The sequence below is a fragment of the Panulirus ornatus genome, chromosome 43 (genome assembly GCF_036320965.1).
Source record: "Panulirus ornatus isolate Po-2019 chromosome 43, ASM3632096v1, whole genome shotgun sequence".
Lineage (NCBI taxonomy): Eukaryota > Metazoa > Arthropoda > Malacostraca > Decapoda > Palinuridae > Panulirus > Panulirus ornatus.
The window spans coordinates 12586951-12611508 of record NC_092266.1 but is presented as its reverse complement, the minus strand read 5'-3'; the positions used below and the strand labels follow the sequence as shown (position 1 = coordinate 12611508).

At 37.8% G+C, this 24558-nt stretch overlaps 2 protein-coding genes across 3 annotated transcripts in view; both read left to right on the top strand.

Moving 5' to 3' along the window:
- Nucleotides 1–472: 472 nt before the first annotated feature.
- Nucleotides 473–24558, top strand: part of LOC139762322 (DNA repair protein XRCC3-like) — a 214418-nt gene continuing 190332 nt past the window's right edge. The window contains exons 1-6 of one of the 2 annotated variants that reach the window (XR_011715694.1): nt 473–771; nt 4658–4792; nt 5561–5764; nt 11849–11985; nt 12747–12953; nt 15099–15583. Coding sequence is in view for 1 of the 2 variants with exons in the window: in XM_071686969.1 (XP_071543070.1) it covers nt 543–771; nt 4658–4792; nt 5561–5764; nt 11849–11985; nt 12747–12953; nt 15099–15455 (1269 nt within the window). In the remaining variant the exon portion in view is untranslated. Of the gene's footprint in view, nt 772–4657; nt 4793–5560; nt 5765–11848; nt 11986–12746; nt 12954–15098; nt 16070–24558 lie in introns of those variants that run through there. The other variant, XM_071686969.1, reaches the window with a different exon arrangement.
- Uxs (UDP-xylose synthase) overlaps nt 21607–24558 on the top strand; it is a 49061-nt gene continuing 46109 nt past the window's right edge. The window contains exon 1 of the mRNA XM_071686960.1: nt 21607–21678. The gene's annotated coding sequence lies outside the window, so the exon portion shown is untranslated. The remainder of the gene's footprint in view (nt 21679–24558) is intronic.

Genomic DNA, 24558 nt, shown 5'->3' with positions numbered 1-24558 from the left:
TTAGTTTAAAAGATTTATGGATGTCGAAATTTTACCAATGATATTAACAGATAGTTTTCGTTATATTTCGAGCGTGTGAGTTGTTTTATCACTAAATTGGTGAAGTTCCAAAATCTATTTTTGTATTGGTTGTTAAATTTCTTATGATTTGCGTATTGTATCGCTGAAAATTGCTCAGTTGCTTCATCTCATTCAGACTTCTATAATCTTTTCTTAACTGATGGCAGCCTCTGGAAATGCATCTTCTACTTTTGATTTGTTGTTTGATGTTAAAGGCTTCTGTCACAAACAAAAGTCCACATATCCAGGCCGAGCCTTAAGAGAAATATAGAGAGAGAATTATGAAAGAGACAAAAGAAAAGACAAGGGAAAGTATTTACGAATTTTGGAGGAAGTGAACAACTTGTCATTTAAAATGCGCCAGGTCATAGTTGTTGGGAAGGACATGAGAAGGTAGAGAGTGCTTATCATTTCAAGCATGAACTGTTAAGAGAATCTTATTCTTTTAAAAGAAAACTGATTTGAAAACTATAGTAATTTTCATGGTGCATAATCACGGTCGTCCAGGTGTATGTGTGTGTGTGTGTGTGTTCGGCTGTTGCTCATGGTGGGCGGACCAACTGAATGATCAAGGATACGACCCCAGTTCAATTTATTTCAAATGTACACATTTCCTTGAAGTCAGCATGACTCTAGCAACTTCTAAATGGAACAGAAATATTCTCGATGACCTTGACATTAATCCCAGAATCATCCATTATGCTAAAAGAGGTGAGTGAGCGTTTAGGGACAATAGGGTGTAAGGTATACACAATCGTGTATTATGAGACTATGCCATATTTGTTTTGATATACAGTTATATCTATTTAATAGCATTATGAGAACAACATTTTTTAGGATATTTGAATTAAGCAATGTATGTGCTTGTTTATTCCATCAGTACCTTGTTTATAACATTAATAAAACATGTTGGGAGGTACTTCTCTAATTTTTCTTTATTGCATAATTGGAGAAAAGTTGATGGAAATTTAGGAAAATAGACGAATAGTTGACAGAGGAAAAAAGTATCACAAGCTTTGACTGTGTCATTGTACCTTTAGGTTCTTCTTTGTGGTTTCATTTAGTTACATGTATTCAAGACACACATGTAGTCATTCACATTACTCATGACAGACACATGTAGTCATTCACAGCACTCATGACAGACACATGTAGTCATTCACAGTACTCATGACAGACACATGTAGTCATTCACAGTACTCATGACAGACACCTGTAGTCATTCACAGTACTCATGACAGACACCTGTAGTCATTCACATTACTCATGACAGACACCTGTAGTCATTCACAGTACTCATGACAGACACCTGTAGTCATTCACAGTACTCATGACAGACACCTGTAGTCATTCACAGTACTCATGACAGACTCATGTAGTCATTCACAGTACTCATGACAGACACCTGTAGTCATTCACACTACTCATGACACACCTGTAGTCATTCACAGTACTCATGACAGACACCTGTAGTCATTTACGCACTCATGACAGACACCTGTTGTCATTTAGAGAGCTATTTTTGATATTAACATTCCGGACATCCAGCGAATTTTGTGAGGTTTGGTTTGGTTGAAATTATTTTTCTGATGGTTTTTGGTGTCTTTTGAACAGTTCTAACCTTCATTTTTATCGGAAAATGCTGAATGTTCGAAACTGTAATTTTACATATTTTCCCAATGTATAACATTGATTTTGACCGTATGCATATATTGTTCACTCATGCACCACTTTATTACTCCATTTATTGATTTTGAAAAATAAGACTTAACACTTAAGATTTGTAAATTATAATTATCATTGTTTTGATTGTCTATAAGGGAAGGCTAACCTGGTTTGTATATAACTTCAAAACAATTTATATCTTAACCTAACACATATGTTTAAAATGAAATATCTCATCCCAGCGTTAAAAAAGAAATATCCCATCCTAATTTAACCGAAGCCATATAAAGAAATATCCCAACCTAATTAACCTAACCTATACAAAAAAGAAGTATCCCAACCTAACCTAATATAGCAAAGTATAATCCTAACTAGCCTCACATAATCAAACAAAGTGTATAAGATCATTTTAACCAACCTAACCTAACTTAGCTTAGTAATTTTAACCAACCTAACCTTGATTAGTGTAATCTTAGTCTTGCCTAGCTCGAAACTGTATGGCAGGACAGTGGGCTGTGGGCTGCCATGAAACAGGAAAGCATCTCAGTGGCCTGTGAACCATACTTCAATCCAAAGGCTAGGGCATCCCAAAGACTAGAAAGTTCTTCAGACTCAGACCAGTCAGCCTTAGTTGACCTCAAGTAACCTAGTGATGACTGATATTTGAAAAATGAAATTACTGATATCTTTGCTTCCATAATCCCAGTTGACCCACCTTTGCCAACATACTTCAGCAAAGTCACGACATCTTATTGGTAATTTTTTTTCTTGTGCACCTCTTTATCTTTTCAGATAGCTTCATGAGGTATTAGATTTGGATTAACATGAATTAGCAGACTCCCTCTGCTTAAGATTACACTGAGAGTGAAAGTTTTCATTTGGACAGGCTGTATCATTGTCATTTTGCTAAAGGGTAAAGTCTTGTCAAATTATTTGCTACATTGGAGTCCTTGTTCCTACCTCAGAGTGTAATGCAGCCATGGGGCTTACTTGAAAAAATTCTTGGTATAACACCAGGACCCTTTCTAAAAGGGGTCCTAATGTAATTTTGCAGTTAAAGATAATTAAAGCGTATAGGCACCATAGAAGCAACTTAATGAAACAATGAATGTACATTAGTGTCCATCTTACTCCAAGTAGAAGTGTTTTTAGAAGGGTTCTTATGAGTTCTATTGAAATTAGATATTTGTATGATGATAAATGGAATGATAGTCTTGAGGCATGTAAGACCAAGAACAATTTTGGGTGAAGTAATTGAAACACATGTTTAAATCCACAGAACCACTGGAAGCCTGACTTCTCCAAGCTTCTAAAATTTACTCCATTAGCATTGTGAAAAAGTTATTATTTTTTCATGTTCATATTTAAATGTGGAACACATAAATGATAACCTTACATAAGGTGAAGTGGAGTAAAGCTGTAGGAATGGATGGGATTGTATTCAGGTCATAAGGAAGGTGGTGACAGTTTTGATAATTGGTTAGGATGCATAATTCATTGTTCATATACCTCAAGTTGAGATGTCAGAAAGTAGCAGAATGCATGTATGTTGTCCTGTAAAGGCCATGGGAACAAAACTGAATGCTTGATTATAGAGTAAGAAGTCCGTTAGTTGTATGGGAGAGTGGGAATTGTAAGGATGGTATCTTACACAGAAGATATAAATGGAGAGGAACTGTGTGGCTTCATGAGAGGTAGAAGATTTGAGGACCCCATAATTGGTCTGAAGAATTTGTGTGAGAAATACTTAAGAGTGAATCACATATGGCATTTATGCCTGTGGAGAAAGTTTTTGATAAGGTTGACAGAGGCGTTTTAGATGTCACTATGGACATATATGATAAATGGAAAGTTTTGAAAAGCAGTGAAGACGAGTCTTTATCAGTAGAGCAAGGCTTTTGTCCATGTAGTAAGGAAGGAGCATGAGTGGTTCTTAGTGGAGATGGGCCTGCATGAAGAATGTGTGGTTTAAACATAAATTTTTATTCATTGTAGTTGGGTTGGTAAGGAAGGTGAATGCAAGAGCTTTAGAGCAAGAGATGGGCATATGGCATACTGGAGATTGGGGAAATGTAGGAGATGAATCATTTTCTTATTCCATATTCCTTAGCTCTGATGACATACTCCAGAAAGAAACTCTAGATGTGAATGACAGAGTTTGGTAAAGGTGTGAAAGGAGAAAGTTGGGTGTGAATATGAAAAATATTTAGGTATGTGCAATAAATGCCTGAGGTCAGTATGTTGTGTTAGGTAGGTTGTGTGCATAATGAGGTAGTTGTAGCTGATCAAGGTTTCCTGAAATGGTTCAGGGGATGGTTGAAGAGAAACTGACCAAAAAAATCTGTGTCAGATTTGGAAGTAAGTAGTGGGAGTAAGAGATCATAAAGGCAATAGAAAGAGGTTTTGATGTATCAGGGCCTGAGTACTCAGGAGAATGAGAAATCTATATGGGATAGAATTAATTAGAGTGATGTGGTACAGTATACAGGGTGCAATGTGCAATCAATTGGCTGAATCAGGTCATGATGCAGTCAAGGCAAATTATGGAATACTATTTAGGGCATGGCTGTGGATTATAGCTTTTCTTTTATTTTTGATTTATTTTTTCCATCTTAGGAGTGATATAAGCACATGAGGCAATTTTTCATCCGGTTTTGATGCTGCCCCACTAAAAGGGAATGAAAAAGTTTATATAGAAAAAACTGCTCATAATGTAAGCTTTTAGGATGTTGAGTTAAGGATTTTCATGCAGTTACGGTGACTTTTCGTACACTCATTCAAAGTAAAAATGTACAGCAGATGTACAGATTTGAATTTTGAATGAATAACATGAGTAAAACAAGTATTAGAAAACTGTAGCTTTGCTTTCTCTTCTGTTCTGTTGTTATTATTGATTTCATTTTTTCAGTATTGATTCCATTTTTTTTTTCAGCTGGTTATGTTTCTGCTTGCAGCATCCTTCAGGCATCATACTCTGAGTTGCAGCAAAAAATAGGTATACCACCAATAGATGCAGAACATTTAACAGCTTCAGTAGCTGCCCATGTCCTTCCTAGACAATTATCAGGTATATTACGTAATGAATCCAAAATTTTGTTTGGCATTCACATGCTGTCTTGAGGGGCTTCTTACAGATATTTTTATTATTTTTTTAGTCTTGATAAGTGAAAGTATGGCCATGGAATATGTTTGATCTCATAAACTGCTTGGATTATTAGATATTCATAATGTGTTTAGGATACATGTGTTCTCTGATGAATTAACTGTGCATTTCATTATGAGGAAAAGTGCATAATATCAGCAGATTCCCAAGAAGTATATTCATCTGCAGTAATAACAGGGGAAAACCTTAGTACAGTTGTTGAAATTTATCACTTCCCTCATTGAAAAAGGGTGTAATTGATAATGTAGAACTTCAAGTGATACATGATAGGCAGCAGTTAAGTGATGAGTGGATGTTTCCACAGTAGAAACTGTAATGATAAATTTACATTAGAAAGCACTATCTTTGTTGATTTTATCCATGTGATTCCTTAAGCATGACATCTTTGTGTATTGTATTTTTTCACTGTTGCTACTACTTGATTATGATATAAGTTTAGATTTTTATATGCTTTTTACCCTCATTCTCCCTGGTTTTTCAGCAGTGTGCCTTCAGTTCAGAACTCACTTTTATATGAATATATTTTGTCTTTTCAAAATGTACTGCATAAATCTAATAATGTTGAGAAATCTCTCCATTCTCTGCACAAAGCTATATTTCAAAACTTTCTTTAATTTAATTGAATGAAGAGATCTTGGCTGTGGGTGTTCTTTTGAATATTAATTTTTTCAGTGTGGGAAATGTGTAGTTCAGTCACTAGTAGGTTGACACATATTACCACTGGTTGTCGTCAGCTTGATGAAAGCCTTGGTGGTGGAGTTCCTGTTCGCGGAATCACAGAAGTGACAGGAGAGAGTGGGAGTGGTAAGACTCAACTAGCGTTACAACTTGCGCTACATGCACAGCTCCCACCTAGTAGTGGTGGGCTTGGTAAAGGTACGATGTAATTTTATTTTCAAGTAGTAGAGATATGAGTATTATTCATATGTCCTTTCGTGTGTGTATGTATGTATATATATATATATATATATATATATATATATATATATATATATATATATATATATATATGTATGTATATATATAATATTTTCCCTGGGGATGGGGGAGAAAGAATACTTCCCACGTATTCCCTGTATGTCGTAGAAGGCGACTAAAAGGGGAGGGAGTGGGGGGGCTGGAAATCCTCCCCTCTCATATTTTTTTTAATTTTCCAAAAGAAGGAACGGAGAAGGGGGCCAGGTGAGGATATTCCCTCAAAGGCCCAGTCCTCTGTTCTTAACGCTACCTCGCTACTCGGGAAATGGCGAATAGTTTGAAAGAAAGATATATATATATATATATATATATATATATATATTTCAAGCTAGAAGTTTCAGTTTTCTAAATTATTTCTTACTTTTTTCATATGTATATATATGTATATGTGTGTGTGTGTGTATATGTGCATGTGTATGTGTATGTATATATGTATGTATATATGTATGTATATATATATATATATATATATATATATATATATATATATATATATATATATATATATTATCCCTGGGGATAGGGGTGAAAGAATACTACCCATGCATTCCTCGCGTGTCGTAGAAGGCGACTAGAGGGGACGGGAGCGGGGGGCCAGAAATCCTCCCCTCGTATTTTTTTAACTTTCTAAAATGGGAAACAGAAGAAGGAGTCACGCGGGGAGTGCTCATCCTTCTCGAAGGCTCAGACTGGGGTGTCTAAATGTGTTGGATGTAACCAAGATGTGAAAAAAAGGAGAGATAGGTAGTATGTTTGAGGAAAGGAACCTGGATGTTTTGGCTCTGAGTGAAACGAAGCTCAAGGTTAAAGTGGAAGAGTGGTTTGGGATGTCTTGGGAGTAAAGTCAGGGGTTAGTGAGAGGACAAGAGCAAGGGAAGGAGTAGCAGTACTCCTGAAACAGGAGTTGTGGGAGTATGTGATAGAATGTAAGAAAGTAAATTCTCAATTAATATGGGTAAAACTGAAAGTTGATGGAGAGAGATGGGTGATTATTGGTGCATATGCACCTGGGCATGAGAAGAAAGATCATGAGAGGCAAGTGTTCTGGGAGCAGCTGAATGAGTGTGTTAGTAGTTTTGATGCACGAGACCAGGTTATAGTGATGGGTGATTTAAATGCAAAGGTGAGTAATGTGGCAGTTGAGGGAATAATTGGTATACATGGGGTGTTCAGTGTTGTAAATGGAAATGGTGAAGAGCTTGTAGATTTATGTGCTGAAAAAGGACTGGTGATTGGGAATACCTGGTTTAAAAAGCGAGATATACATAAGTATACGTATGTAAGTAGGAGCGATGGCCAGAGAGCGTTATTAGATTACGTGTTAATTGACAGGCGCGCGAAAGAGAGACTTTTGGGTGTTAATGTGCTGAGAGTTGCAACTGGAGGGATGTCTGCTCATTATCTTGTGGAGGCTAAGGTGAAGATTTGTATGGGTTTTCAGAAAAGAAGAGTGAATGTTGGGGTGAAGAGGGTGGTGAGAGTAAGTGAGCTTGGGAAGGAGACTTGTGTGAGGAAGTACCAGGAGAGACTGAGTACAGAATGGAAAAAGGTGAGAACAATAGAAGTAAGGGGAGTGGGGGAGGAATGGGACGTATTTAGGGAATCAGTGATGGATTGCGCAAAAGATGCTTGTGGCATGAGAAGAGTGGGAGGTGGGTTGATTAGAAAGGGTAGTGAGTGGTGGGATGAAGAAGTAAGATTATTAGTGAAAGAGAAGAGAGAGGCATTTGGACGATTTTTGCAAAGAAAAAATGCAATTGAGTGGGAGATGTATAAAAGAAAGAGACAGGAGGTAAAGAGAAAGGTGTAAGAAGTGAAAAAGAGGGCAAATGAGAGTTGGGGTGAGAGAGTATCATTAAATTTTAGGGAGAATAAAAAGATGTTCTGGAAGGAGGTAAATAAAGTGCGTAAGACAAGGGAGCAAATGGGAACTTCAGTGAAGGGCGCAAATGGGGAGGTGATAACAAGTAGTGGTGATGTGAGAAGGAGATGAAGTGAGTATTTTGAAGGTTTGTTGAATGTGTTTGATGATAGAGTAGCAGATATAGGGTGTTTTGGTCGAGGTGGTGTGCAAAGTGAGAGGGTTAGGGAAAATGATTTGGTAAACAGAGAAGAGGTAGTAAAGCTTTGCGGAAGATGAAAGCCGGCAAGGCAGCAGGTTTGGATGGTATTGCAGTGGAATTTATTAAAAAAGGGGGTGACTGGTTGGTAAGGTTATTTAATGTATTTATGACTCATGGTGAGGTGCCTGAGGATTGGCGGAATGCGTGCATAGTGCCATTGTACAAAGGCAAAGGGGATAAGAGTGAGTGCTCAAATTACAGAGGTATAAGTTTGTTGAGTATTCCTGGTAAATTATATGGGATGGTATTGATTGAGAGGGTGAAGGCATGTACAGAGCATCAGATTGGGGAAGAGCAGTGTGGTTTCAGAAGTGGTAGAGGATGTGTTGATCAGGTGTTTGCTTTGAAGAATGTATGTGAGAAATACTTAGAAAAGCAAATGGATTTGTATGTAGCATTTATGGATCTGGAGAAGGCATATGATAGAGTTGATAGAGATGCTCTGTGGAAGGTATTAAGAATATATGGTGTGGGAGGCAAGTTGTTAGAAGCAGTGAAAAGTTTTTATCGAGGATGTAAGGCATGTGTACGTGTAGGAAGAGAGGAAAGTGATTGGTTCTCAGTGAATGTAGGTTTGCGGCAGGGGTGTGTGATGTCTCCATGGTTGTTTAGTTTGTTTATGGATGGGGTTGTTAGGGAGGTGAATGCAAGAGTTTTGGAAAGAGGGGCAAGTATGAAGTCTGTTGGGGATGAGAGAGCTTGGGAAGTGAGTCAGTTGTTGTTCGCTGATGATACAGCGCTGGTGGCTGATTCATGTGAGAAACTGCAGAAGCTGGTGACTGAGTTTGGTAAAGTGTGTGAAAGAAGAAAGTTAAGAGTAAATGTGAATAAGAGCAAGGTTATTAGGTACAGTAGGGTTGAGGGTCAAGTCAATTGGGAGGTAAGTTTGAATGGAGAAAAACTGGAGGAAGTAGTGTTTTAGATATCTGGGAGTGGATCTGGCAGCAGATGGAACCATGGAAGCAGAAGTGGATCATAGGGTGGGGGAGGGAGCAAAAATCCTGGGAGCCTTGAAGAATGTTTGGAAGTCGAGAACATTATCTCGGAAAGCAAAAATGGGTATGTTTGAAGGAATAGTGGTTCCAAGAATGTTGTATGGTTGCGAGGCGTGGGCTATGGATAGAGTTGTGCGCAGGAGGATGGATGTGCTGGAAATGAGATGTTTGAGGACAATGTGTGGTGTGAGGTGGTTTGATCGAGTAAGTAACGTAAGGGTAAGAGAGATGTGTGGAAATAAAAAGAGCGTGGTTGAGAGAGCAGAAGAGGGTGTTTTGAAATGGTTTGGGCACATGGAGAGAATGAGTGAGGAAAGATTGACCAAGAGGATATATGTGTCGGAGGTGGAGGGAACGAGGAGAAGTGGGAGACCAAATTGGAGGTGGAAAGATGGAGTGAAAAAGATTTTGTGTGATCGGGGCCTGAACATGCAGGAGGGTGAAAGGAGGGCAAGGAATAGAGTGAATTGGATCGATGTGGTGTACCGGGGTTGACGTGCTGTCAGTGTATTGAATCAGGGCATGTGAAGCGTCTGGGGTAAACAATGGAAAGCTGTGTAGGTATGTATATTTGCATGTGTGGACGTATGTATATACATGTGTATGGGGTTGGATTGGGCCATTTCTTTCGTCTGTTTCCTTGCGCTACCTTGCAAATGCGGGAGACAGCGACAAAGCAAAAAATATATATATATATATATATATATATATATATATATATATATATATATATATATATATATATATATATATATATATCTCTGTTCCTTCTTTTGGAAAATTAAGAAAAAAAAGAAGAAAAAAAAAGTAATGAGAAGGGAGGATTTCCAGCCCCCCGTTCCCTCCCCTTTTAGTCGCCTTCTACGACATGCAGGGAATACGTGGGAAGTATTCTTTCTCCCCTATCCCCAGGGATATTCCCTCAAAGGCCCAATTCTCTGTTCTTAACGCTACCTCGCTAATGCGAGAAATGGTGAATAGTTTGAAAGAAAAAAAAATATATAAAAATATATAAAAATATATAAAAAAAAAAAAAAAAAAATATATATATATATATATATATATATATATATATATATATATATATATATATATATATATATATATATATATATATATAAATGAATATATATTTATATTTATTTTGCTTTGTCGCTGTCTCCTGCGTTAGCGAGGTAGCGCAAGGAAACAGACGAAAGAAATGGCTCAACCCACCCTGCTACACATGTATATACATACACGTCCACACATGCAAATACACATACGTATACATCTCAACGTATACATATATATACACACACAGACATGTACATATATACACATGTACATAATTCATACTGTCTGCCTTTATTCATTCCCATCACCACCCTGCCACACATGAAATAACAACCCCTTCCCCCCTCATGTGTGCGAGATAGCGCTAGGAAAAGACAACAAAGGCCACATTCATTCACACTCAGTCTCTAGCTGTCATGTAATAATGCACCGAAACCACAGCTCCCTTTCCATATCCAGGCCCCACAGAACTTTCCATGCTTTACCCCAGATGCTTCACACGCTAAGTTTGTAGCGGCATTTTTTAGCTTCCTGTTAGTTATATGATGGATCCCTTGACTTTTTTGGCTACTACAGTGAAAGACAGTAAGAAATACATAAGCACTACAGCTGTTTTTCTAATGGATAAAGAGTACTTATTTCCCAGGATTTGAAAAGTGCAGTTATCTTTTCAGTCTTTTCTTGTTGTTTAGAGAAACAGTGATGAAGAGCAGCAATGAACTGGAAAACTTCGTGAGAGAATGCAGTAATTTTTTAGGGTTATAGTTTTTCATTTCCATCTAAACTTGTTAGCAATCTGTAAATCATGTTGCATTAAGGTAGTAATACTTCAGCTTTCAATATGATCCTGATGCAAGAATTTTTTTTCCCATACTATTCACCACTTCCCGTGTTAGCGAGGTAGCGTTAAGAACAGAGGACTGGGCCTTTGAGGGAATATCCTCACCTGGCCCCCTTCTCTGTTCTTTCTGTTGGAAAATTAGAAAAAAAACGAGAGGGGAGGATTTTCAGCCCCCTGCTCCCTCCCCTTTTAGTCGCCTTCTACGACACGTAGGGAGTACGTGGGAAGTATTCTTTCTCCCCTATCCCCAAGGATACCTGATCCAAGAAATAACATAGTTATTATTTCACTTACATCATACCCAAGTGAAACCTGTGTAGTTGTCCAGATTATGAACATTGACAGGAATATGTTAAACTGCACTGGCGTTACCACACACTGCTTATGTATGGTCAGTTCGTGAATAGGCAAAAATTAGTAGTCTCATTGAGAAGCATTTTGCTCTCAGGGATACCATCCTTTCCTTGCATCTGATTTGAATTCAGCCATGAAAAACCAAAGCTGCATAAAAGTGGTCTTTGGGTTGTATGATTAGATTAATGAAACACATATTCATGCTTATTGATTTACCTACAAAATCATATGATGTAGAGAGAAGGCTAAATTGGAAGGATCTTTGGAGTAGAACTTTGGATAATGCTGACTGTTGCAGCAGGATGATGGGGCTTGTTTGACGATCATCTTTCTAGATATCATGGACTTCTGCTTGATATTAAGCAAACACCAGTGACTGACATGCTGTTTATTTTACATAAGATTTGATGTTTTCAAGATGCAGATGTTCATACTGTTTTTTTTCCAACCATAGTTAAGGTTTGCTTCCTTGTTCATGACAGTTTTCATGAAATTAGTCTTGAGTGATTCATCACTGCCATGTTTTTTCTCACTCATTTTACATATTAACTGCTAGGAAGATTTTTACTTTCATGTTATTTTATGCAGCTTTAAATTTGGGCTTTAATTGCAGGTGTTGCATATATATGCACTGAGTCTCAGTTCCCAGCAGTCCGACTTCAACAGCTGATATACCATTTACAAGATAAACACACACAGGGACCAAAGACTTTCACTGATAATATTTTTATTCAACATGTGTCAGACATGGTAATTTATTTTTAGTTGTTTATTTAATGTTCATATTTATTTTATGTAAGTGTTGCTGTATGTTGGACACATGTTTTCCAGGAAAAGGGTCTGGACATCATTTAGGTCATAGCAGTTTCAAATGATCTCTGATATGCTTTGGCAGTAAACAAAAGAGAATATAGAAACAGTAAGAAGTAGGTAACTGAAAGATATAGTAGTTTGCAGGAATTATAAAGAAATGATTAATGTATGGTTGTTTGATGATTTTGAAGATAATGAAAGTTAGGAGATATAGAGAGTAATTTGATGTAAATGAAAATCCAAAACACTGTAAGCTGGACTTGCCTTTGGCAAAATGGTAGGAGCAGTAGATAGAAGTAGTAGGTAAGAACATCTAGGCAGTAGCATTAGGTAGTAGTTGGTAGAAACATGAGGCAGGAGCTTTAGGTAGTTGTCAGTAGAATCATTAGGTAGGAGCCTCTGCAAACACTGCATCAGAGATTTTCTTTGCCTGTTAAAGGTGAGGTGCTAAAAGCTAAGAAGTGGCTCTGGAGTTCAATCGTTATGGAGAATCTATTGATGTGGCCATCCCCTTGAGAGAGTTACAGGAGGGAACAGGCATCAGAGATATAGATAGAAAGGTAGATTAGATTTTTGAAACTAATGTATACTGTAATTTTCTAATTTTATTATGAAGGTATGATTACTCATAATTTTGAGCCGTATGATAGTTGCTATCATTTATGGATCTTGCATATTCATATTTTATATGTATAAAGGAGAGCCTAGTCGACTGTATCCGGTATCAGCTCCCACATCTTGTTCCCTCGCGCCAAGTGGGACTGGTTGTCATTGATTCTGTTGCTGCTGCATTCAGGGCTGAAGATGGAGCAGAAGTGAACAAGACCATACCTCTTCAAACATTAGGTTACCGTCTGCACCAGTTGGCATCCTCATATGATGTTGCTGTGGTAGCCATTAATCAGGTAAGTTCATTTGCCTTTCTTTTATACCAGACTCAGTTTGTTTACATGTCATTTGTTATAGTGTGTTCAGATTAGAAAGATTTCCACCAGTTTATCTCATGTGGTGCACAAAGATGTTTTCTTTGCTGAAACATTATCAAATTTTTAATGAACACTGCACTATATCTGGTGACTTGTTAAAGGGCTACTGACCAAACCTGCACCTCAGATAATATAGCCAAAGTAACCTCTAGGGTCAAAGATTAGCATTGAAAGGTCATGTGATTTAGAATTGTATTACATGGTAGATGCAAGTCTGTACAATATCAGTTAATTGATATTGGCTGAACTTGTTCTGCTTACTCTACCTTCAAATTTCTACATGGGTATAGTACAGCACTGGTAGGTTAAGGATCAAACTTATGTGTCATTAGATATTACATACTGCTTGCATACACAGTATCTGAAGACTTGGCAAATGGATATTGACCAAACTTATATTGCAGGTACTATTTACAAAGCACTGAATCTAAGTTTTGGAAGTTGGGGTCGAACATAGTCACAAGATTACATTTGTTTTGGGAGAATGAAACCATTTACTAGGACTATTTTTATTTTCCCAGAGGAATCTTTAAGTTCTGTTTACCTAACCCCTTAACTTCTTCAGATGGATATTTATGCAAGGCAAACAACTTGGCTTAGATTTATGCCTTAAGATTCACGCCTTCATGTCAAGGCCACTCACTGGACTTAGGTGGTTTCCAGGTTGACAGTGCATGGTAATTTCACCCCTCAGTCATCCTTCAGTCATGCCAGTGATAACATATTCTTGCAAGTTCTCTAGGAAAGAAACTGAGTAGCTTTTAGCTAGATGTAGAGGACCAGGCAGAAAAGTATCCTGAATCACTTGACGATGATGATATGTCTTTGGATCATGTGGTGACTGGAGAATGGTTTTATGGAAACTGACTCTCCCAGCATTGAAGGTTTCTGGCACAAGTGGAGTCATTGTTGCCAGAGCTTGCATGATCTTAACAACAGTGCATTTGATTGGTGCAGCTGGTAATACACAAACTTTTCTGGTGGTGAAAAAATTATCATTTAATCTTGTGCACATTATCATACTGATAGTATTGGATGAAATATACTTATAAAATGATTTTTTTTCATTGTTGTGTGAATATCTTTGAAATTGTAAGGTTACAAATATTATTTATACATCTTGAAAAATGTGAGATTGCCACTATTGGAAAGGAAACCTAACTGAAAAAGTATAAGGTTAATTGAGAGGGAAGGTTAGTAGAGCTAGGTAAATGAAAGTTTTTACCTTGTCTCATCATTCAATGGTTCTTCATGTATTGGCTCCAAACATTGCATATCTATGTAGTGCTGGCTACTCTCCTGATTTAGTTATGTCACCAATTTTTTTTAACATAGTGTATTTTACACTGAATAGGGTGAAATTATGATGAGAATGTGGTTGTCTATAGAGCATGTTTGATTTACAATGAAAATGTTGATTTTATAGTGAACATAGTTCATATATAGTGAACTTGGATAACTGAAGCACTTGAAGCATAGTGCATACTGTGAACTTTTTGGAAACAGTCTCTTGAAGTGGAGAAGACTTGTTATGGTCAGACCCTGGGAGGTTAGTCCTCTAGTTATGAAGGTGTTGGAGTTAAATTTCATGTTAAAGAAGTGTTTAGGTGTCATTGTCTAGGTAGTGAAGACATTTACATGAATTACTGACTGTGTATAAATACCAAGGAGATTAGTGCCTAATTTTTGAGGACATTAGGGTGTAAGTTTCTAGGCTTTGATGATGAGAGAATTAATGTTTCTGCACTGAAAACAAGGGAGTTTAGTGCATAGACAGTGTAGAGACAGTCTGGTCAGTGCCTGTGTTGTCAAAACATAAGGGGTTCAATGTTTGTATACTCAGAATCAAGGGAGCAGTTGAAAGAGTATCGTTTAAAGTTGGAATTCGATTAAAACATAAACAGCTGTATCACAGTTGTGTTGTTTTTCAGCTTAGTATGATTATCATAATTTGGAGGAAATTCGTTTTGCTAAACGAGATTATCTTTGTCACATAACTAGAGAATAGCTGCAAATAATTTTAAGATATATCAATAATCATTTAATAAAGGAATTTCTTTCTAGGTAACTGCTGCAATGGGTAAGCAGAATCTATATGGTCGTACAGGGAATATCACTCCTGCACTAGGACTATCATGGGCAAATTTGGTAACAACACGATTGATGCTAATTCGTACTAACTCTTATATCAAATTAAATAAAACTGTCCTATGTAACAAGAATAGAGATAAAAGTTCACAGTGGGATGCAAGTCATACCAGTAAATCTGAAGGAAACTGTAAAACTAAAACCGCTGTTGAATACAATGTGCGTTTATTGGAAGTGATATTTTGTCCTTGGTTAGGACAAGAATCTTGTTCATTTGTTGTGACTGAGAAGGGAATTGAGGGAATTACTTTAAGTACACCTGATTCATATTGATCTTTAGCAGTTTAGAAAAATCATCTTAATACTTATATAGTGTACTTGTGATCTATAAGATATTTTACCAATTTTCCCTTTTTATGGACTCATTTTACAGGTTTCCAGAATTTTACAGTTGTAGGATGGTTGCTGAACTGCAAGGGAACTAAGATCCTTCATGCCACTCCCCACTTTTGTTAGGTGACTTTTCACAAATGAGATGAGATAGTTCATCAAAGGGTCTGAATAATGAGGGCTGGGTCTGTGCCACTGTGAATAAAACCTAAGCATCCCTACTGATCCTCTGGATCTAATGGAGGTCTTATGGTGTGTTTGTAAAGTGCTCTGTATGACATCATGAGGAATGGATGAAGTAACACAAGCACACCATATCACTTGTCCTTTTATGTGTGTGTGCTCATTTGAACAGAATCATGTTGTGTATATGCTCATTTTAATAGAATCATGCTGTGTATGTGCTCATTTGAACAGAATCATGGTTGCATGCCAAAATTAAATTTTACTCTGAGTGGGAGTTATTTTGATTTGATGCAGGAAGCACACTTTATTTAATTGAAATTCCACTACTGTATTTATTTTTCAGCAAAATGTACAGTTTCCAAAAAATGTAGTATGGATTTGTTTCCTTATCCCTGAGGACCTTCAGTCATTCAGATATTATGTATATTCTCTATCTCTGGTGCCCATTCCCTTCAGGAACTCCTATGAAAGGGGTGGCCATAGCAAAAGAGTCTTCACCTATCCCTGTCCCCACATACACCATTCCACATATTATTCCAAGACTTCTCTACCCCCAGTACTGTTCCACTCTGTTTCTCCAGGTTTCTGGTCGTCTTTCTTTCACACCAACACCTTAAGTCATGCTATCATACACCTTCCTTGTAAACTCTCTCTCATGAATTCTTATCAAACACCCAAACCACTTCAAAGTATTACATTTCACCAACTCTGCCACTCCACAATTCATTCTCTTTGTATTCCCTGCCATACCAGGGAGCTGTGGTTTCAGTGCATTATTACATGACAGCTAGAGACTGAGTGTGAACGAATGTGGCCTTTGTTGTCTTTTCCTAGCGCTACCTTGTGCATGTGAGGGAGGAGGGGGTTGGTATTTCATGTGTGGCAGGGTGGCGATGGGAATGAATAAAAGTAGACTATGAATTATGTACATGTGTATATATGTATATGTCTGTGTATATGATAGCATATGATAGAGTTGATAGAGATGCTCTGTGGAAGGTATTAAGAATATATGGTGTGGGAGGCAAGTTGTTAGAAGCAGTGAAAAGTTTTTATCGAGGATGTAAGGCATGTGTACGTGTAGGAAGAGAGGAAAGTGATTGGTTCTCAGTGAATGTAGGTTTGCGGCAGGGGTGTGTGATGTCTCCATGGTTGTTTAATTTGTTTATGGATGGGGTTGTTAGGGAGGTGAATGCAAGAGTCCTGGAAAGAGGGGCAAGTATGAAGTCTGTTGGGGATGAGAGAGCCTGGGAAGTGAGTCAGTTGTTGTTCGCTGATGATACAGCGCTGGTGGCTGATTCATGTGAGAAACTGCAGAAGCTGGTGACTGAGTTTGGTAAAGTGTGTGGAAGAAGAAAGTTAAGAGTAAATGTGAATAAGAGCAAGGTTATTAGGTACAGTAGGGTTGAGGGTCAAGTCAATTGGGAGGTAAGTTTGAATGGAGAAAAACTGGAGGAAGTGAAGTGTTTTAGATATCTGGGAGTGGATCTGTCAGCGGATGGAACCATGGAAGCGGAAGTGGATCATAGGGTGGGGGAGGGGGCGAAAATTTTGGGAGCCTTGAAAAATGTGTGGAAGTCGAGAACATTATCTCGGAAAGCAAAAATGGGCATGTTTGAAGGAATAGTGGTTCCAACAATGTTGTATGGTTGCGAGGCATGGGCTATGGATAGAGTTGTGCGCAGGAGGATGGATGTGCTGGAAATGAGATGTTTGAGGACAATGTGTGGTGTGAGGTGGTTTGATCGAGTAAGTAACGTAAGGGTAAGAGAGATGTGTGGAAATAAAAAGAGCGTGGTTGAGAGAGCAGAAGAGGGTGTTTTGAAATGGTTTGGGCACATGGAGAGAATGAGTGAGGAAAGATTGACCAAGAGGATATATGTGTCGGAGGTGGAGGGAACGAGGAGAAGAGGGAGACCAAATTGGAGGTGGAAAGATGGAGTGAAAAAGATTTTGTGTGATCGGGGCCTGAACATGCAGGAGGGTGTAAGGAGGGCAAGGAATAGAGTGAATTGGAGCGATGTGGTATACAGGGGTTGACGTGCTGTCAGTGGAGTGAATCAAGGCATGTGAGGCGTCTGGGGTGGACCATGGAAAGCTGTGTAGGTATGTATACACGTGTGTGGACATGTGTATGTACATGTGTATGGGGGGGGGGGGGTTGGGCCATTTCTTTCGTCTGTTTCCTTGCGCTACCTCGCAGACGCGGGAGACAGCGACAAAGTATAAAAAAAAAAAAAAAAAAAAAAAAAAATATATATATGTATACATTGAGATGTATAGGTATGTATATTTGCATGTGTGGATGTGTATGTATATACATGTGTATGTGGGTGGGTTGGGCCATTCTTTCATCTGTTTCCTTGCACTACCTTGCTAATGTGGGAGACTGCGACAAAGGAAAATAAATGAATAAATAAATACCAGGACTCTCATACTCCTTATTTCTTTCTTTTTTTCCATCTAGTCATACCACATACTCCTATCAAGTAGCTCATTTCCACAGCCTGGATTCTTGACATCTGTAACTCATTCCATTTCCATGTTTTGACTGCATAGGTCATTGTTGGGAGAACTATGTGTGTCTACTGATATTCACCCATCAGGTGAGGCAGACTTCTGACACAGCACATGTCTGTATACTGAATTTCTCATATTTTGGCTGTGGCAGTGAGTAGTTTACTTTTTCTTAACTTTAGATATGTAGGAGTTGTTTGGATGTGGAAAGGTGAATGAAGTTGTTTGATAGGTAAAGGAAACTGAGAGGCATTTATGATCATCATGAAGAATACTCTGTTTTAGAATATTTATTCTTTTTAGAAGGCTGTAACTTCATTTAGGAGCTGGGAAATGATGGATTCCTTTGGAGCAAGATGTTCCTTGATGAGACTTTACTCCTTTTCATCCATTAATGATGATGCAGCTTCAACAAAGTGATGTTTTACTTTCAGTTTAATGACATTCAGGTGGAGTCTGGTAACACCAGTTTACCAGCCAAACACTCTACAATATCTTGTTTTAGCAGATTCCAGTTTATATGGATATTATTATGCATAAGCAATTATATCGAAATTATCCAAAAAATTCTTGAAATTATCTGGATTCTCTTCTGCTGCTATGATGTGCCATTGTCATGCTGCTTTCTCTGACACCATGAGGGTAAACACCCTTAGAAAGGAAAACAACTGATCTGTTGTTTGAGAACACATGGTAGTAATGACAACATTGACCCTATATTTATATCCAACACCTACACCATTTTTAGCATCCTCAGCATATAAAAAAATGAGACAACATAATGTGTAACATTTACAGTGAAAGGATTAATTACTTGGACCTTTCATAACTAATTTTGTTGATTTTCATTATCAGCTAAATTCTAAGATTTTAATCCTTGCTGTTATTTTTGGGTAGTATACTTCAAATGATGAGTGTTATCTTAGTTCAGGCCTTCAAATAATTGACCAGTTCTGGACATGAATGACCCTGTAATACAACTTGAGTCTTATCAATGATCATTATAAAGTATTATCTAGTATAATGGTGTCTTCAATTGTGCCATGCATATAGTATAGTAGCTTAGGGGAATAACATTAAAGGTTGAGCACAGAGAAGAACATCACATGGTTAAATAATTCCCCAAATTACAATGTCATGGGTCAAGTGGTACCATTTTTCAATTAAAGAATTATAAATTCTGTAAAAGAAACTTATTTTAGGTGAAGGAAAGAATTTTTCCTCTGAAGCATCCTTTTTTTTTTTTTTTTTTACTAAGATTTTGTCATTCACTTGGAAGCCCATTGAAAGTCTGTTTCACACCAAAACTTTTCATTGCTTTACAGTTACTTCAATTCTACATGTTCTAACCTTTCTTGCTATCTGGTTCACATCTACACTTCTTCATTTAATGTGGAGTTAACATCAACACAGAATCATCCACAAGTCTCTATCTTGCCCATTGTTAGGGAATGAGTTTCTTTGGTTAACAGTCATATATGGATATATCGAAATGTATTTTGAGCATCGGCTAAAGCTGCAAGTCATTTCTAGGATGCCCCCATAGATTAAGCAAAACTGAGAAATTCAGAAAAGGCAAGTAGTGTTTAAAAACATGTTTATGGTTTGGCTAGATTTGTTTGAGCTGCAATTTTTTTTTACCCAAGTGGAAAGAAAGTCCTGAGAAATTCAGAAAAGGCATAATGTGTATAAACAAGGCTATATTTGGGTTAGATGTATTTGTTTTTTTTTTTCTTACCTTGTAAAAAGAGGTCCTGAGAAATTCAGAAACAGCAGGTAGTGCATAAACAAGTTTATATTTGGGGTAGATGTATTTGAGTAGCATCTTTTTCTTTTCTTTTTCAACCCGAGTGTAAAGGAAGTCCTTTGATCAAAAAAAATAAAGTCTGTAATTGTCCTGCTCCTTCATGGAGTGCAATCATGTAGCTGAAAGAGACCCAAACAAAGGCCTTGAGTTGTATAATGATAATATGGTAAGCAAGGAATACATTTTTTAGCACATCTTCTATATACCATCTTATGATATTTTTCTTCATATAAACCTAAAACTTCAAGTGCTGATACCATAACAGACTCATCCTTATTTGTAAGCTACTTGAATTTTGCCAAGGTTCAAGGCTTTATGTTGATATCTACTAACGTGTTTCATGTAAAGTATCCTGTCATGTTCCTATCATGTAAGGATAGGATTTACTGATAATATCTTTCCCTGTCAGCAGTTGTTTCTGCCTCTTTCTCCTTTTTATCAGTGCTTTCCTCTCTTAAGCAAAGAAGAGCAATTTACTCCTGCCAATAGCTGCAACTGCCTTCCCTGACACCTATCCTCCTGTCTCATATAGTGATGTGAAGCCTCATAGAGGATGCAGTGATTGAAGGGAAAAGTCGAGAGATACCAGGAACAACAAAGTGTATGAGATTAAAGACCATGGCAGCTAGGTAATAAGTCTTTACCACAGCAAACCAAAGTGATTATAGCAAACCTGAGAATTGAGCACTCAAGAATAACTCATAGATATTTAATGGAAGGACACTAGCCTTCAATTTGTAAAGAGTGCCAGGCACCACTGCCTGTAGTACAAAGGCATGTTCTTCAAAGCATCAAGGGGAAAGTTCCCCATCTCTTCCTGGACATTCATGGATGGTGACTGTGATTATCTTTTCTTGTTTCCTAAGAAAAAACAATATTCGACACGTTACATGTAATACTTAAGGTGCACTAATGGTACATATGAAAGTGTACGTGAATTATCTGTTTTTTTATACTTAAAAAATAAAAAAGTAGACTGCTGTTGAATAATTGTTGATGTGATAGGTAAATGTAGATAATCAGTCATACGCTGATGACAACACTGAATCTCTCACTTCTTTCAAAGTGGTTTAATCTTCTCTTCCTCTTACTTTACCTACCTACATCTACAAACTAGGATTTGGGCAGGATTTTCCAAGCAGAGCAATCCTAAGATTTCCAAGCTGGGCAAATGCAACCTAGCCAGTTTAACACCCCTAATATTCCAGTTTCTTCCTGTTTCTCTTTCTAAAACTCCTTGTGCCTCTCCTGTCTCCTTTGATGACAATAATTTCACCTTAATAAATAATGAACATACTAGGTATCAGTGTAACTAGGTATCAGTGTATAGTACCATCTCAATTTTTTTTTTTGGAAAACCCCACATATCACACATGGCTAAATCTTTAAAAAAAAAATGGGGGGATGGGTAACTTCTACTGTGCTGACAATACTCACGATGCTCAGATTATACAGGGGATTGAATAGATGGAGAGTAGCCTTCAATTATATCTTTGGCATAACATACAGACTTTAAGGAGTTGACTTTTAAAGTCCAATTAGTATCATCTCGGTCTGACCTTTCCCATCTTTTGTAGATATTAAGATTCTACAATGAGAGCTGGTTGCCTGAGTGCCTCTGCTATCATCTAGACCAGGATTCAGGAAGTGGTAAAGGTCAGTTCCCTTTATTCACCGAATGGTGCTTGTAGAAGCAAATGTAGCTAGTTCAATTAAAATCATCCCTAAAGCAGTTTAATATAACTTAACTAAAGGATGTTCATCTCGCACAAATTTACTTCCATTGTCTTTAAGTAGTCAAGCAATGGACAGCAAATATAAATCATGATATCTGCACTTTGGTAAGGTTCTTGATAAGGAATCACAGATAAAACTGATAAAGAAGATTGAGTCAACTAATGTTTTAACAATAAATGGGATAAAAATTTCCTAGTGACTCAAACATGAGTAATACTCTGCAAGGTTATGTTTTGAGGACTATGTTGGTCATCATTCACATTAACAACAATGTTAGTAGGTTTGTGGATAATGTAATTTTATATAAAAAAAAATTAGGAAGATTGTATTGCACTACAGAAGACCACAATGAACTCGAGGTCGACAAAGCGGCATAACAGATAAACATCCATAAATGTAAAATAATGAGATTAGGAAAGACGAATATAAAGTAATGGCTTGATGTCGCTTAATAAATCGACACAGACGAATATAGAAGTGGTGGATAGTTTACATTTACAGCTGTGGAAATGCTATATCATTGTGTGGAAAAGATCACTAAATTGGTTTGTTATATATAAGTACAAGCACTGCGGATGTTGCTCTTAATTCTTAAATTAGATCCTGAATTAAACAGAACCTTGATTATGCGGTCCAGTAGATGCGTAATACTTGAGGAGAAACTATAAAATGTCGCAAAATTGGTATAGAGTATTAGAAATGTATGAAGACACTGAATTTACACCCTCTAAAGATGACAGCTGATTTGTTAGAGGTAATGAAGACGTGAGTATGCCATGAGAATCAAGTATTCAAGGTAAACTGTAAATTGTTTTAACTGGACAAATTGATATAGGAACAAAAAACGGGTGGTTATTTTTGCATTTAAGGAACGTTGACGATTAGATAGAGGAAGTTGCCATTTGAACTTTGTGTCAATATACGGTTATTTTGAATATATATTTATGTATATGATGTGTATATCATTAGGAGCTGCCTTGTAGGGAATAATAGGCTGAATGCAGCTTCCTCTTTATGTGTTCTTACTTTCTTAGACTGAAGTATGCTACACTCAGCAAGCCATTTGATCGCATATTTGGAACCACTGGCAACTCAAGAGTGGCCCTTGTGATAACTGTTGTTTTCCTACTTCGCTGAGCCTACCGTATCTTTTTTTTTTTTTTTTTATTTATACCGGTGTGACTTCTCATTTATTTTCAAAGGGAGATTATCCACCACAGTAAAAAAAAAAAATATTTATTTTATCCCTTCTTTTCTCAATTTTGTGTGCCTTATTTATGGTAATGTCATGTACCTGGCCTTGATGAGGACTTCAATTTATGAATAGAGTTCCTGATAGTAAAGATAGTCAGTAGTAGAACCACTAGACCAATAGTAGGATCATGACTACCAGTAACACCAGTCTAATCATCGTCAGCAGCAGCAGAACCGCTAGACCATTAGTAGGGTCATGACTACCTCAAGCACCAAAACAATCATCATCAGTAGCAGCACCACTTCCACTAGTCCCATCAGTAGCATCATCCCTAGTACCATCAGAATCAGCAGCAGGAACGCACCAGTACCATCAGCACCATCGTTACTGGTACCATCAGCAGTACCATTTAACTCGGCCAGTACCACGCGTACCATCAGCATTATCAGGAACAGTAATAGAGAAGTATTATAGAATATGGTAACAGAGGCAAGGGCAATATATTACCAGTATGATCACTATTACTAGTAGCATATCAGCATCAACTGCACCGTCATTAGCATCATCATAAGCAGGAACATCACCAGGAGCATCATGACCACCACTAGCATCAACTCTAGCACACTCGTCAGTACCAACAACAACGTTAGCAACATCATCAGCAACAGCAGCAGTCAGCATTAACACCATCAGGGATTGTATCATCACCAACATCAGCGATAGGAGCATCACCAGCACCAACATCAGTGAAAGGAGCATCACCAGCACAAACATGAGCGATAGTAGCATCTCCAGCACCAACATCAGCGATAGTGGCAGCTCCAGCGGTAATAGCAGCACCATCATAGCACTAGAAACATCACCAGCATCAACATTAGCGATAGTAGCAGCACCTGCACCAACATTAGCGAAACTGCAACATCAGCTATAACAGCATCACCATTAACGATAGTAGCAGCAACATCAGCTATAGTAGCATCACTAGCACCAACTTCAGTCATATCAGCATCACCAGCACCAACATCAGCTACAATAGCATCACCAGCACCAACATCAGCTACAATAGCATCACCTGCACCAACATCAGCTATAGGAGCATCACCAGCACCAACATCAGCGCTAAGTAGCGTCACCAACACCAATGTTAACGCTAGTTGCATCACCAACATCATTGCTAGTAGCATCACAGCGCCAACGTTAGCGCTAGTAGCCTCACCAACACACCAACTTCCGCGCCAGCAGCATCACCAACATCAGCACCAGCATGTTGTATCACCTTGACTGTCGTGTTTTTGTGGCGCGTGAGCCGGTTGTGTGCGGGGGAGGCGCCTGCCACGCTCACCTGAGTCGACTCCACCGTGACGTGTAACTGTCTCGTCTTACCAGACGCACTTCTCATGTACCATCTGTTGGGTGAGTTGATGTTAATGAGGGATCGTGACTATGGGGCGGAGGGTTAGAAGTCCTAGCTGAGAAATTAGTAAGAGAAATAAGTAAAAAATATCGTGTCTTAATAACTGTCAAAAAATATAAGTAAGAGATGCTGGGGTTGAAATATGCTAAGTAATGGGAAATCACAATTATCAAGGATTAGAGATGCATTT